Source organism: Camelina sativa, chromosome 15 (genome assembly GCF_000633955.1).
Source record: "Camelina sativa cultivar DH55 chromosome 15, Cs, whole genome shotgun sequence".
NCBI classification, from domain to species: Eukaryota; Viridiplantae; Streptophyta; class Magnoliopsida; order Brassicales; family Brassicaceae; genus Camelina; species Camelina sativa.
Genome location: NC_025699.1, coordinates 24,275,338 through 24,290,900, shown reverse-complemented (window position 1 = coordinate 24,290,900; position 15,563 = coordinate 24,275,338). Strand labels below are relative to the sequence as shown.

The 15,563-nt window shown below is 34.5% G+C and overlaps 2 protein-coding genes across 4 annotated transcripts in view; both read right to left on the bottom strand.

Moving 5' to 3' along the window:
- On the bottom strand, positions 2,365-4,827 carry LOC104747429 (F-box protein At2g16365-like). Of its 3 annotated transcripts, none has more exons than XM_010469056.2 (3): positions 4,534-4,827; positions 3,412-4,172; positions 2,365-3,331 (listed from the first exon to the last, which is right to left on the bottom strand). In XM_010469056.2, exons 2-3 carry the CDS (start codon positions 4,124-4,126, stop codon positions 2,649-2,651), a joined length of 1,398 nt encoding a protein of 465 aa, XP_010467358.1. In that variant the 5' UTR covers positions 4,127-4,172; positions 4,534-4,827; the 3' UTR covers positions 2,365-2,648. The 3 variants fall into 3 exon arrangements, with proteins under 3 accessions (XP_010467358.1, XP_010467359.1, XP_010467357.1); XM_010469057.1 differs by lacking the exon at positions 4,534-4,827 and adding an exon at positions 4,437-4,527; XM_010469055.2 differs by lacking the exon at positions 4,534-4,827 and adding an exon at positions 4,391-4,434.
- Positions 15,172-15,563, bottom strand: part of LOC104747428 (3-ketoacyl-CoA synthase 18-like) — a 2,570-nt gene continuing 2,178 nt past the window's right edge. Inside the window, exon 2 of the mRNA XM_019236446.1 lies at positions 15,172-15,455. Within this exon, the coding sequence (XP_019091991.1) occupies positions 15,172-15,455 (284 nt within the window). The remainder of the gene's footprint in view (positions 15,456-15,563) is intronic.

The following is a 15,563-nucleotide window of genomic DNA, read 5'->3' as shown; positions in this document are numbered from 1 at the left end:
TGTCTCAACCTTTATCAGGATTTTAACCGGACTTAATCTCTTACTTTGGAGTTGGAAATCAGTGGACTAGACTTCTTCTTCGGGCCATACAAGATAGTGCAATTTTTCAAAGTATGTCTCCCCTCTCTCTTCCCTTCAGTGCTTAAAAAAAAAGAGAATGATCAGAAAAAAAAAGGAGAATAAAATAAAAAATGAAATGATTTTGATCAGTTTAGAGGGGTAGGTAAATTACCAGTGACCCCATTATTCTACTTTTGAGTCAAATGATCACACAAAGCTTGGAAGCGAGGGGTAGGTAAATTACAGATGACCCCGGTATTCGCTTACACCTTTGATAAGAAAAGAAAAAAAAATGGAAGTGAGAAAAGAGAGAGGAAAGGAGATGTATGAAGAATGTCTTGGCCTGAAGAGAGTCCATATGCCACTGATAGATACACCAAGGTAAGAACTCACCTGTACTTGCTTCAATTTATTTAATGAGATGACAATGGTGAGACTAGAGATTCCAGAGGATTGTGGGATTTGAGTAAGGAATGTTGATGTTGTTCAATTGACAAAGTATAAGAAGTAAGTTCTGAAGATCAAGGCGATGAAGAGTGCGAAAAACAGTTACCTGCGGTTGAGTGAATTCCATGTTTTCAAACCTCTTTCACAGGCCTAAGTTTCTGTTTTGCTTGAGGGCAAGCAAAGGCTAAGTCTGGGGGAGGTGATATATCATGGTTTTTGTGGTTTTTAACCATGGTATAAGTGTGCTTTTTGAGTCTTTTGATTTGTTTTCTAGGTGGTTTTTGAGTCTTTATAGGTTTAGGTACTCATTGGCACGGATGGAACACAAAGGAGCTAAAAGAGGATGATTTGGAGCATAATCAAAGCATGAAGGCTGATCAACGAAGCTTGGAGACGTGATCAAGACTTTGCGTCGACCGATGCAATATCAGCATCGATCGATGCAGGTGCCACAAAGACAAACGGAAGTTGTCTCCACAAGCTTTAGAAGAATTACAAAATAAGCCCAAGTTTTCCTTATTTGCAATTAAGGCCCAAGACGTGTTTTAGAGTATTTATAGGATTTTATTAGTCATTGTTTAGACCTAAGTTTTATTCTGCAACCAGAAGAGATATTGAGAGCTTTGGAGAGATAGATCTGATTTCATCTGTAGAGAGAAGATTCTTGAACTCCCTTTCTTACTTCTTAATATCAATTGCTTATTATTCAGAAAGATGTTTTGTGCTTTATTAAACATGTCTGAGTAGTTTGCTTGTTAGGTTTAGGGTTTTTCATAAGGTTTTTATGGTTTATTAGATCTGTTAATTTTAGGATTCATTATCTTCTATGATCTTCATCTTAGGTTGTTCTTCATATTGATTCTTGATTGATCACCTAGAATTAATAACTTAGGAAAATAAATTGATATGAGAAAATAATTGATTTTCCTGATTAAACCTTTTGATGAACAAAATTATTTCTTGCAAAGAGATTTGATTTAATAATTTTGTGAACAATCTAAAGTTGTTTTTAAAGCTGATTTTTAACCTTGAATTTTGCAAAGAGATTTGAATTTTCTGGTTTTAAATTTAGATAATATTTGCAGTGAGAACTGATTTATTTTACAAGTGTGTTTAGAGTTCTAGATCTGATATTTAATTGATTGAATCCTAATTATTTGATTGATTTAATATCCCATAAATTCCTAAGAATTTCCCTAGGCTTAGCTCTTTGATCCTTTGAATTTACAACACTTTTAAATTCTGTTTTTGCATTGTCTTTTAGTTTAATATTTTGATTTAGCATAATTAAAAAAATAATAAGTCTATTGTGTGAACTAGAGTCTCTGTGGATTCGACCCCTAAAGTATTACAACTGCAAGTCTGTTAGTACTTTTAGGGTATTACAATTTGAGCATATCAGTCATTAATTTCTTGGAATTCAACAGAAGTGGAGCAAGGGAAAGCAAAAGGAAAAGGTTAACAGCATCCATGGTTATTTTCGATCAAGCAACTTACGACAAGCTTATCTCTGAAGTTCCGGAGTTCAACCTGATCACTCCTATTCTCTATGACCGTCTTCGGATAAAGTTTCAAACTTTTTTTTTGTTAGATTAGCTCTCCTTATACGATGTGCTAGCTTGATGGGTTTTTGCTGTTGTAGGTTCTATTAATTGTTTTACTGTTTGTGACCTGATGAGATTTGATGAGATGTGTGTGTGTTTGTGTTATGCAGATCAATGGATCGCTTGCTAGGAAAGCAATCAGAGATTTGATGGCTAAGGGAATGATCAAGATGGTCTCTACTAACTGTAGCCAGAAGATTTACACTAGGGCTACCCACAACTAAGTTTCCTTTCATTATGTTCTAAATGTTTAGATGTTGTGATCCATTTCCTTCAATCAACATTTTCAGAGAATGGGTTTACTTACAACCAGTTACAAATCAGAATAGTGGTGCTGTAGCGATTGACAAAGAAGGTTTATGATGCAAATAGGTATATTCATACATTGCTGAAACTATTATAAGAATAGTCACACTGACACTTGTAGAGGAACCTGTCAAAATCTTACACGAATTTGATTGTAGCAAGCTTGCTCTCTTGTTCTTGTCTCTACGATGTAATGATAAACAAGGAAGATCAGGATGATGATTTGATTTTCTACCTCAAATCCCGAGCGTTCCAGACCATGAGAGAGTCGGTCTTTCTGAGAGCATAGGGGTTTAAACCGCTCAGAGCCTTACCCATCAGTGCCATGGCTGCAATACTTGGAAAATGCTTCTTCTCGATCTCTTTTTGGTTCTCTGGCTCAAAGCTAGCTTCTTGCCCTCCTAGTTGATCTGTCAATGTAGCTTTCTTCTTGCACCATCTCTGGATCCATGGATGCAGAAGCGTAATATCTTCTTCTCCTACTCCCTGGTTTAGATTCTTGATTTGTGAAATGACAGGTTCTTGATTTCTTGGTTGGAGATTGTTGATTCCAGATTTCATGATCTCAAGGAATAGGTTGTTGTTCCCTTTTTGGCCTGGTGATGCTTCTTTAATATTCATCAGGCTCTTGGTTTCATCATGTCCGCTAGAATCCGAGGCGTTTGTCTTCAGACGCTTGACCCATCTACTGCTTGGTTCCGCTTCTGTTTCCAATCTCACACGTTTGCACTCTCTGAACAGGAAATGTTCTGCATTCATACTTTGAGTAGCCGAGTTGCTTGTCTCTCCCTGATACCCTTCTACTGAATTCTCTCTATCGAGAACCAGAGGCGGTTCTTCATTCATGTCAGGTATTTCATTCCTTGGAATGCCTGAATCGTCTTTTCTTACCTTAGTTGATGAAGAAATGGAGCCTGTCATGACGAAAGAGAATCAGAAAAGTATGAAAAAGATACAGAGAGCAAGTAGGTGTATCCTTAAGGTGTCACTATACCAGAAAGATGTATCGTCTGAAGTTTATCCATCTCTAAGATATCAGTCTCAGCCGATGATTCATTATTTCTTGGCCCATCTTCTTCTTCAGTATTCTTTGAGCTTTCAAGAGATTCAAGCCTTGCTCCTCCTTTATTATGGCAGTGGTCAAGATTAGGAAACAGATCAAGGTACCCACCAACAATCTTCCCTTTCAGTTTCATGGAAACCGTCGAGCCCTTGAATAGCTGATGACCATCTTCTTCTGGCAGGTTAACCGAGTCAACTGTTGCGTAAATCCTCACTGGTCTTATCAACTCTAGCAAGTTTTGTGTAGTCTTTTCTTGAATTGGGAAATCAGGACTGTATTTCTCTCCTTGTGGATACATCCAAGGCATTCTATTAGCCATAGATTTCGAGCTCGAACCCACATCTTCGTAGAAAGACTGTTTCGTTGAAGCTTGAAGCTTCGGTTTCGTGCTTTCTTTCTTATGAGAAACCTTAAACATAGGAAACGGCAGTACCTCGACTCCATGATTCTTTTTAACATTACCATCTTCAGGCCTAATCAACACCTTACAACACTTGGACTCAACACCATCACTCTGATCATGAAACTTTACTTCATTACCCATCTGAGTCCAACGACCTAACCAAGGTGATTCGTATGGATGAACTGAGGAAGTCTTGCTGATTCCTTTGTTACCTTTACCCAACACCATAACCTGTTCAGACATTGTACCTTCAGATCTTCTCCAGTAGAGAGGCCTAAATCTAATCCACCTGAGAAGTAAAAATCATTTATTTCAACCATAATTAATAATCCAAAAACAAACAAAAACACTAAACTTGAGCATCATCAAGCTGATAGATTCCACCCTAATATCTACATTTCTATTCAAAAATTCATCAAACAAGTGGATTATTTACAGTCATCTCAACATTAGTTTCATCAAAATTTCACACAAATCTCAAAACTGAAATAAACAAGAAAATTGAACCTAAGCTTCATCAATCAAAGGTGAGAGAATCACATATTATACTTACAGTTAAACCGATGCAATTGATGAACAACTTTATCATCAGACAAAAAAAAAAAAAGTAATGAAAATAAGAGAGAATTTGTGATGGAGATTATTATTACCAGAGACGAATACGTGGAGGTACACTGTCCAAACAACGAAATAAAACTAAGTTCGATTTTTTTTTTTTCTTGTATTCTCCGAAGAGATCAAAAAGAAAAAAAGTCCTAACAAAAACTTATTAGTATCATCTTCTTGATGAAGAAAAAAAAAAAGAACCTTCAGAAAATATAATCAGACAGAAGAGATGGGCTTTTTGTCGGAAAGAGCAGAAGATATGTAAATCTCTCTCACACACACAATCTTCTATTTGTACTACACAAAGAAGAAGGTGTTAAAAAAGAAACCTCGTATTTTGTATTGCATCGACGAATGACAATTATTTTGGAATTTTTTAATTTAAGATTAAAAGTTATTTTAGTTGAGAAATGACGTGTACATTCCTCTACCATGTCTAATGCAAATGGGCAACAATAATATCACAACAATAACTGTACATACACATATATCACATATATATCTAGATATTATTTTCTTTGTTATGTGTGTCGTCAGGTTGTAAATATCTTCTTTGTCCATAAAGTTTAAGAGATATCTTACTTTAATAAATGCGTTTTTTTTTTTTTTCCATGTTAACGCACCTCATTCTATTAGGGGAGAAGCTTGTAAGTTGCAATGGTGGGCATAGTCCTGGGCAGATTAACCGAATCGAATGGACCGAACCGAAACCGAACCGAAATTTCGGTTCCGGTTTGGGTTCGGTTAGAGGGAAATAACCGAATGGATAGTGTTTGAAGTATCCATGGATATCGGTTATTAACCGAACCGAACCGATATCCATTCGGTTATCCGAATATACCTGAATAAAATTAAATTTATGTTAAAACTGTTATTTTCGATACTCGAACCCGAGATCTCTCAGCATTGAAGGAAAGTTGCAACCACTAGACCACCGAGATATTTTAACAACTCAATGCATTTTTAGATTAATAATGGAATAACGTTTAAACTAAAAAATTGAAACCAAAACTGAACCAATATCATATAAATTTAGACCAAAATATTAAAATATTTCAAGTAACCAAAATATCCAGAAAATTTTAGATATATTTAACAAAATTTCATCACATTTTTATTTAAATTTAACAAGTTTAGAGAAAGTTATATTTTTGTGGATACCCGGAACCGAACCGAAAATAACCGATACCGAACCGAACCCAAACCGAAATAGTAAATTAACCGAATGGATCTTAAACTCCTATATCCGAAATACCCGGAACCGAATAGATATATCCAGAACCGAACCGAATACCCGAACGCCCAGGACTAGGTGGGCATTTCGATTTTTTTTTTTTTTATGATTTCGATTTTTTGGGTTTTGTTTGATTTGATTTTCATAAAGTTTTAATTATACTCTAATCAGATTAGTTTGCTTCAGTTTGTTTGATTTTGGTTTTGTCAGTTCCAGTTTGATTTAAGTGGTTTATGAAGATCTAAACTAGCTCTAAGCAAAAAAAACCAAAACCGAATATTCCAATTGAAATACTATATATTACAAATTTTGTAGAGTTTCTTTTAAAATACTTTATATTACAATTTTTTGTCTTTTTTTTTTCACAAAAGGAACATTTTATTAAAACCCAATAGCATAGCTATTGTTAACGTACATTTACAAAAGACAATACAGTTTATACGTAAGCACAAAGAAAAACAAAAGTGATTAAACAAAAGGTTATGAAAGCTTACAAGCTATGCAGTAAAGTACAAATCATCTAAGCAGTTCACGTCAACGCACCTCATTCTAGTCTATTATATGTCATCTAGCTTTACTGCATAGTTTGAATCTTTCCAGATTGATGCTATACGCAGCTCCAAGAATTCATAAAACTAAGGCCATCATGCCTATTTTGAAAGTACAATATTCACTCCAGAAAGTTATTCTTGATAGAACTAAGTAGAGTGTTTAAGGAGGGTTAGGAGGATGTTGATTAACCTCCCTTTCATGATTTGGCAAGCTTGATCTTTTCATCATTGGAAGTTCTTTTTTTGGATTAACCTCTAGCCTTCTTTTCGAACATTCTTCTACTTCAAATTTAGATTGAAACTTGGGAAGATCCCCACAATTTAAATTTGACCTTGTAAACTCCTCTTTTCCCAAAATATCAAAATGAGGAAAGGCTATGGCAAAGTAACGACCTGATTTCTTTTTAGGATGAGGTTCATGGATCTCCTGAATCACCTCTTTGATAACAAGGACTTGAGTGTCATGGCTTGATGGTTGTGAAATAGGAGCGGAATCTGACTCTTATAGCTCTTCATTTCTCCTTTGATGAGCTTGATTACCTTGATTATGAAGGGATTAGATTTATAGGTTCAAAGGGACACCTAGAGGTAGGGTGCATGATTCTGCAACAGTTCATACATATTTTTTCCATCTTCTCATACTGGAATCCAAGCATAGATCTATGACTGAAATCTCGTCCTTCTAAAAAACCTGAAGCGATCCGTTATAGAAACCTGGATTTTCACTCTGATGAATGAAACTTGGTTTCTAACTGAATCTTCATAGTCAAGCTTCACAATTCCACCTAGGGATCTAGCTATACTGTAGATGGTTTTTGCAGACAGTGGCGGATCCAGAACATATTTTAACCCAGGGTACAAAATAACATTAATTTTTTAAAAGAAAAAATTATAACAATATGAAAATAAGTCGTTGTCAAAAAAAATAATAATAATAAGTTTTACAACAAAACATATCTATAAAGTTATCCTACGTTCTTTCATATCCTGAAACCTTTTCATCACTACTTCATTTGTCACCTTATCAAATAATTTCTTTTCAATAAAAGAAACTAAACAATTATTTAGAAACTGATCACCAATACGATTGCGCAAACTAGTCTTCACAATGTTCATTGCAGAAAAACATCTTTCAACCGTTGCGGTGGCTATAGGTAAAGTCAAAACTAGCTTCAGAAGTCGATAAACCTGAGGATGCGAAAGATATTTCATTGTCTCTACCATCACATGTGCAAGATCCCCCAGACTCTTCAAACTAGCAAATCTTTCATCTTCCCGGATATTATCGATGTACAAACCAAGTTGGTGTTCAAGTGATATTAGATCGACATAAGTAAAATCTTCGGGATAAAACTCAGATAATCTCATAACCTTCAACGGATCAAACTCATGAAACGAATCCATAGGACTTAAGAAGCAACACAACCAAGTAATTCAGTGTTTACCTCATCAAAACAATCATTAAACTCCTGAATTTGCATATCCAATACAGTGTAAAAGCACTCCACTTGATAATGATGCAAGTTGGTCATGTTGCTTCTTTTTCTTGGCTTTCTTGGGTCAACAATTTCGGCATCCATAATGAGCAACTCAGTGTCATGATTCTCACAAAAAGCAAAAACTTTAGTAAGAAGAGAATCTCATCCATCATCTCGGAGCTTGCATAATTGCTGCTTGGTGGATTTCACTAGGCTCATAGCATTCAAAATGTCTCGGTCTTTCCTTTGTAAAGCCACTGATAAACTTCATGAGACCAAGGATAATCAACATCAATTGCAGGTAGAACACAAAATCAAAGGTATTAAAGTACTTAAGAAGACCATTAGCTTGTCGTCTTTTGGTACTATCAGAACCATCCTTTTCGATATACTCAAGTACTTTAATGATAATAGAAAATAAATCAACCACCCGCAGTAATGTTGTGTAGTGAGAATCCCAACGAGTATTATCGGGTCTCTGCAGTGAGAATTCTTGATTCAATCATTTTCCTGTCTTAATTTCACCTAGGCTGATTCCTTCCTCGATTCTTTTTCGATATTCTTCTCGAATCATATCCTTTCTCTTACAAGAAGCTCCAACCACATTTACCAAAACAGAAATCATATCAAAGAAGTCTCCAACTTCAAAATGCTTTTTAGCAACTGCCACGACGACTAACTGAAGCTGATGAGCAAAACAATGGATATAATAAGCAGAACTATTTTCTCTCAAAATCAGAGATCTTAACCCATTGAATTCACCTTTCATATTACTTGCTCCATCGTAGCCCTGTCCTCTTAATTGTTTCATACTCAAACCATGTTTGGCAAACAATGAATCAATAGCACATTTCAGAGATGCAGAAGTTGTTTCTTTAACACGGACAAGACCAATAAATCTTTCTTTGACTGTCCCATGTTTATCAACAAAACGAAAAACCACTGCCATTTGTTCTTCATCAGAAACATCTGTAGATTCATCCACCAACAAGCAATATACATCATGATCAACTTCTTGAATTATAAATCTAATAACTTCCTCTGCAAAGCAATACACTATATCTTTCTGAATTTCAGGACATATCATCTGATTATTTTTTGGAGCATTCTCTAACACAACTTTGCTTACTAGCTCATTCTGTCCTGCAGTATATTTCACAAGCTCTAAAAAATTCCCCCTATTAGCTGATTCCATTGACTCATCATGACCTCTAAAAGGCAATTCTTGTCATAGTAAATATCAACAACAATCAATTGAAGCATTCAATCTGATTTTGTATTCATTTTTGACTATGTTATCTTGCTTATAAAAAGCATGAACAATTGATTGACTTTGCTTCATTAAAGCATCATCATTTTTTAATGCATTATTGTGAAAGCTATTCAACGATCCCACATGATCTCTTAAACTCTGGGGACTTTTCCAAGTATTAAATCCTTTTGTAACAAATGCATCACTTCCACCTTTATTTTCTGTGTAATCACTAAACAAGTAGCAAAACAAACAATAAGCTTTGTCTATTTTCACATTGTATTCCAACTAACTGCTATAAAGATCAAACCATTCTGGATTGAATCTTCTTAACTTTTCTCCTGATAGTGTTTTAGGAAAATCATGACCTCTAGGTTGACAAGGACTTCTAATCAAATATTTTCGTCTTACCTCATCTCTTTCATTAGGATGATACTCCAATATTCTTTTTCTATCTGCTGGATCCCAAGGCAGATCTACAAGAGCTTTTTCAGATGTTGCTTCAAACTTTCTTTGAAATAACTATGAATTGGTATCTAACAGAAACACGATTATATTAAATTATTAACATAGTAAAAACGAAGTTTAGATTACAAATTTAGTATATCAATGAATTATCATATAATAGACAGCAAACATGCCTTACAAAGTTATAAACAACGAACGAACAAGATTTCATCTAAAAGTGAACAAAATTTAATTTCTTCTACTGCAATTTCAATATAAATTAATAAGAAAGTACTTACGGTGGACATGTTTAATGGCTTGAGAACTAAGGAAAAGCCAAAAAAGTAACAGCAGAAAAATAATTTAGTTGTCGAAAGAAAGAAAGTAGGTCAATGCCTATTATCGTTGTCAAAAAAGTAACGATAGATTACTAGGACTAATCTATCATTGCACAACTAAGAAAATATTTATGGGCTTTTTCTGTTTAATTATTTTGGGCTGAAACATTAATTATGGAATTGGTTTGGAGTCTTAGAATTTTTTGTTTTAATACATACGGTGGAACAACTTTTCTATTTAGTTGAGTCAAAGTTAATATATCTAAATTATATATAAATTTTTTTTTTGAAAAAATCAGTGTCGGGCAAGTGCCCAACCCCTCTATGCTCTGTATCCGCCCCTGTTTGCAGAGATATAGTGTAAAGGCTGACCTCTGATTTGAATCCAAAGGTCTATGGATGATAAGAAATCCAATCTTGGTAAGTCATCCCATCTTTGCAGTGTTACAAACCATCTATTAAATCTCCATGGTTCACATTGTAGGACTGATATTAAATCTCTTTCAGATTGAAATCGAAACTAGGTAAAGCGATCGTCCAAGACTCTGCCATGAACTGATGATGATAGACCCCAAACTGTAGGTAGATTGTCAGCCACTTCAAACAAATTCGGATCCATAGGATTAAGTGGTCTGGCGATCAAGCTTAACTTATTACTTGTTTGGACTTCTTCATAATATGAGTTTCGAATTAAAAGCTCTAGATCGTCTCTCCCTAATGCTAAATATGGAAGCTCATCCCACAGATCTTTCTCCATTAGACTCACTAAGCAGGAAAGACGATGAATTTTGAAATCTCTGGAAGGGGTTATTTATATATGGAGGAGAAAGGGTTAAGAAAGGCTAGAAAAATGTTATAAAAATTCTAAAATTACTGCAATGTTTATCCCAACAGTAGTTTCAAAGAAGAAAATATCTACTACAGTAGAAACAAAAAGATCGGAAATAGCGAGATAAGATAGAAAAAGGATAAGAGAAGGGGAGGAAAAAAGAAAGTCAACTTAGGACTAGAAAATATCTGAAGAAAGACAAGGAAATATGTCTATCAAACCTCTTATTTAAAAAAAGATATTTAAACAGAGTCAAACCTGTTAACAAGAGACAAACATAAATTTAATTCCTTCCTTCTAATTCAAAAAGTGATTTAAGCCATCTTGGAGCTCCCTAAGCTACATATGTGTAACATCCCAAACCCAATTTTGGGTGGGTGTCGATCGACACCAAGGAGGGTGTCGGTCGACACCACTAAATTGGTGGTTGTTTGGTTTGTTTCAGAATCGATCGGTTTAGTTTGGTTTAGTTTGGAAACCTTAAGTCTCGTTTTAAAAGGACGAGCAGCCTATTTCTTGGGGGGGAGTCTTTGGTCGCTTCTAAGAGAGAAAGAGAAGGAGAAAGACAAAACGAGATTGTGAGTTTGATTCAAAATGAAAGCAATCATATGAAGGAAAATAATTTAAAGGAAAACGATCATAACAACTGTTTTGATTTAAAATGAAAACCATCAAATCAATTTAAAATGCAGGTCAAGGCTAGTGCAACAGTTTAAAGGAAAACAATTATTTAATGAAATCAAAGTAATCAACTTTAAATATTACCTATGACTTGTAATTTCTATTTGTAGCTTTTCCATTCTGGAGCAAGTGGAGGAGGCATGTTATAATCTGTTTCCAGCTGTGGTAAATCATCAGGTGGTTGCCCTGGGGGTGGTTGTGTCTCTAAATCCATGAAATCCATGATTGATCCTAAACTAGATTAAAAGTGAAGGTTAAATCCATGATCTCAACGCACCAAGAGTGAAATCATCAGAGTAGAGTGTCGGTACGACAACAGCTCTTTGACATGCAACCCTATAGTTGTCACTTTTAACCATCTTTGTTCCCCATTCTTTCCATGGCATTTTTTCTTGTGGAGATGATTCTGGAATCAGAGTTGAACCAGTTGGTTGTGCTTTCTTTGTTGCTTTACCTTTCGATCTGCTAGTTACAATCGTTTTCCTTGGTTTAGATGGTGCTCTTTTGCTTCCCTTTCTTGTGGTTGGTGCTGTTGTTTTCTTAAGGAAGTGAAAAGTCTACAGCATCAAAGGCAATAGAAAGAATTCATCAAGGGGGAAATACATGAGAGAAACAAGTTTTCAGATTATCCAATTGCCCAAATATTTCAGCTTAAATCTCAAATCTGATGTTGACTGAAAAAAGAAAGGACTACTTCAAAACTAACCTTGAGATTTGGGTTTCTAGAACATACCTTGAATTGTGTTAGACATGAGGAACAAAACCCAACTGTTCTTCTACAATAATTCTGAGTTTAGAAACTTCAAGAGATGAAGAAGTGTGAAGAGCTGAAGAAGAAGACGATGGGGGAACTGGGGTTTAGCTCTCTATGTTTAAAAAAAAAAATATATCGATTTAATAATGGTAAAATCGATTTAACGGTTCATCTTGGTTCAAACCAGTTAACAAAATTAACCAAAACATAACATACATGTTTTGGACGCGTGAAGAGTTATAACATCCCGATATGTCTGTCCGTTAGAAAAGAAGCGAGTGTTGTATTGGATGGATGTAAACTTTTTTTGGTCCAACACAGGCGATCACTACCAGATAATCATTGATGATTTTTCCCAATACAACAATTATACTTGAACTATTTGAAAATAGCAGCTCACGAAAGTTTGACTAAGCATGATTAGGAAAATTAAAACAGAAGTTTGCTTAAGCATCATCATCTGAATCGCCCATATCATAAACGTCGGAATTAAGGAGAAAGAGCCGACCGACGCCGGAGAAGCCAGCGCCGGTCGGAATTGATAGAGATCGAAGAACGGTTACTGTAGAAACGGCGCTTTGAGAGAGAGAGAGGAGAAGATTTTTTTTTTTTCCGGTTTAGTACTTTTATCGAATCTTTATTCTTTCCGGTTTATGAACTGCTTTATTATTAAGCAATTTAGGAAAGTTGATAATTAAACGCATGGCACAGAGACCATCGAGAAACCATTTTCCTTTGATCATGATAAAAACGTATTGTATCAACAAGTAACATACATGCAAGACATATATACAAACATGCTTTTATAGAATAAAGCTGCAAGGCCTAACTGGTTTATAATTAAATAGATTCCTGATTTATAAACATGTTATACTCCCTCCGTTTCAAAATATAGGATGTTTTAAGCAAAGCACGCAGATTAAGAAGACTTTACTTTTAATAAGTTCAACCAATCAGAAACAATACTGCATAATATAAAATACTAAGCTAATCTAAAAGTTGCATTGAAATTTGAAAACATCCTATATTATGAAACAACAAACTTCTCTAAAACATCATATATTTTGAAACGGAGGGAGTATGTAATTAATGACTTATGATCATCTGGAAGAGACACATTCAATCGAAGAACAAATATTGTTCTTGACAAACTCAAATTTTACAAAACCAAGAATATTATAGTTTCTTATAAGAGTTTGAAAGCGATGAGCATAAAGTAAAATAAAATCGGAAATATGAGCTTAAGAAATGCGGGAACCTTAATTTATTAAGACCAAGCTAAAAACCCATAACTAGATATAAACAAAATTGGCCGACATAAACAAAATTTTAGCAAAATCAAGTGAAATTTAATGATATAAAACCGTAGAAAGAACAATCGACCTAAGCAAAAAGTAGTGCAAAGCTTACTAGACTTCAATTGGAAGATGGTCGATTACGAAAGATGATAACGGGATCTCGAGCTTGAAATGTTTTAAATTAAAATCACTTGAAATCATTTCCAATACCTTGATATTTAGGGGTTAAACAGCTGTGATAACAATTAATGTGAGGTAGGTTTCTTTCAACAGTGTATTTATTTTCTTTGTCAATGCTAATTAAGAAATGAAGAATAAAAGCATGTTATTTGAGTAAATTTAAAAACCAAAAAGGCTATTTCAGCTAAACTTTTTTTGAACGTTTCATTGTTTCGTTAAGGAATAATGGTCTTGTTACCATAGAAGATTTCAGATCATGCAATGAAATATTCTGGAACAGTAAATTCACGAATCATCAAATAAATATAGTCAAGCGTATGTCGCACATTTGTCACATGCATGAGACCTGTAATTTGGGGTACGTACGCTTTGTCCCGTTAGCATATAACACTCACTTTCTATTAGTTAGACCATAATAAGTAATTAAGTAGTGTAGACCATCAAATCACGTGATTAAATGTTTGGGGACAAATTATTGACAAAATCATGTAACTTAAATTCGGGCTACTAGACAAGTTTGGCAAAAAGAGATACCGTAGCCGTAGGGTACCCAAGTTGGGAGAGGTCTCTAGTAGAAAAAGTTCTCCTATTAGACCATAAGGAGTGTGGCACATTAAATCATGCATAATTCATATAGACGAACCAAATTTAATGTAACTTACAATTATTGATTACAATCGACCTATTTCACAAGTTCGGCAAAAGGAGAAACCGTAGAATACACACAAGTTGGGAGGGCTCTCTCGTGCATAGAGTAGATTGTACTTGGGTGTGATGAGTGTGTTTTGTAATAGCTGGTTGTAAACTGTTGGAATTATCCCTTAAATATATGCCAATCCATTATATATAAAGCTCTTGATCATTAATTTATTAATTAAGAAAAAAAATCAATGTTGATTCTTTATAACATTTTCAACTAAATTACTAATAGAAAATCTTTAAAGTAAAGATGTAATCACAAAATAAACTTTATATTTATATTCAAAATCCTAAACGGCTGCCACTAAATCGATACTTTTGCATTTTGCTTTGAAAACAAAACAAACATAAAACAATATGTATTAGGCATAATAGAAGTGGAGTGCATGTTGATGAAAGACATCATAAACGTAATGTTGTCGATCGGTAATTCGAAATGGTTAATTAATATAACTAAGATCTCCACTCTTAAGTTGCTTTAAACGATAAAAGTCAACAGTGTCGAATTTCATAAATTTAACGCATTTGAGATAAACGAGAAGCAACACAAAACTATTAAATTAACAAATATATTTGTCATTTTTGAATAAATACCGTGTTGTTTCATGTCTCAAAAATATCATCATATTCTCTTTTTAAAAAATATTAAACACATAGACTGACGAATTATATAGATGGGCTGATTTTTCATCAACAACTTTTTACTTGAAATATTTCTGTGTTAGTGATTTAGTTGATGTGTTTTAAATGAATATGCCGATGCTTAAGAGTTTTTATTTATTTATTAAACTGTCTTAGTTGATAATAACGAACAAGAGAGACCGTACGTAACCACACCATCGAATCATAAAGAAAGATAAACAAGTAGAGGACTGATTGATATATAAATTTGAACCAATATAATGCATCTTAATGATCAACCTTATTAACTTTTGAGAGAATCAAATATCAAGCTTAACCGGGTACTTGGCAACACAATGTTCCCAAGGACTATTAACCGAAGGGTTGACATTGCGTAGGGCCACCCAAACGGCACTGTTACACTTAAACCCTGACCCTAAAGCAATCTGCCAAGCTTTGTTTCCTTTCTTCATCCTACCTTTCGCCTCTGTATAGGCTAACTCATACCAAATAGAGCTCGAAGATGTATTACCAAACCTATGCAAAGTTGATCTTGACGGCTCTACGTCTATTGGCAATAGCCCCAAGTTCTTCTCAAGCCCGCATGAATACAGAAATGATCAATGGCTCGCTTGAAGTCAGGGATATAATGCTTAATCTTGTCGTCAAAAAATTTCTTGTGGATATAAGTTATGAAAAAGAGAATCTTTTC

What these genes read in the sequence shown, in the direction of transcription:
- LOC104747429 (XM_010469055.2), bottom strand. An exon ending in TCAGACGATACATCTTTCTG is followed by an intron (nt 3,332 to 3,411) that starts GTATAGTGACAC and finishes TCGTCATGACAG; the next exon opens with GCTCCATTTCTTCATCAACT.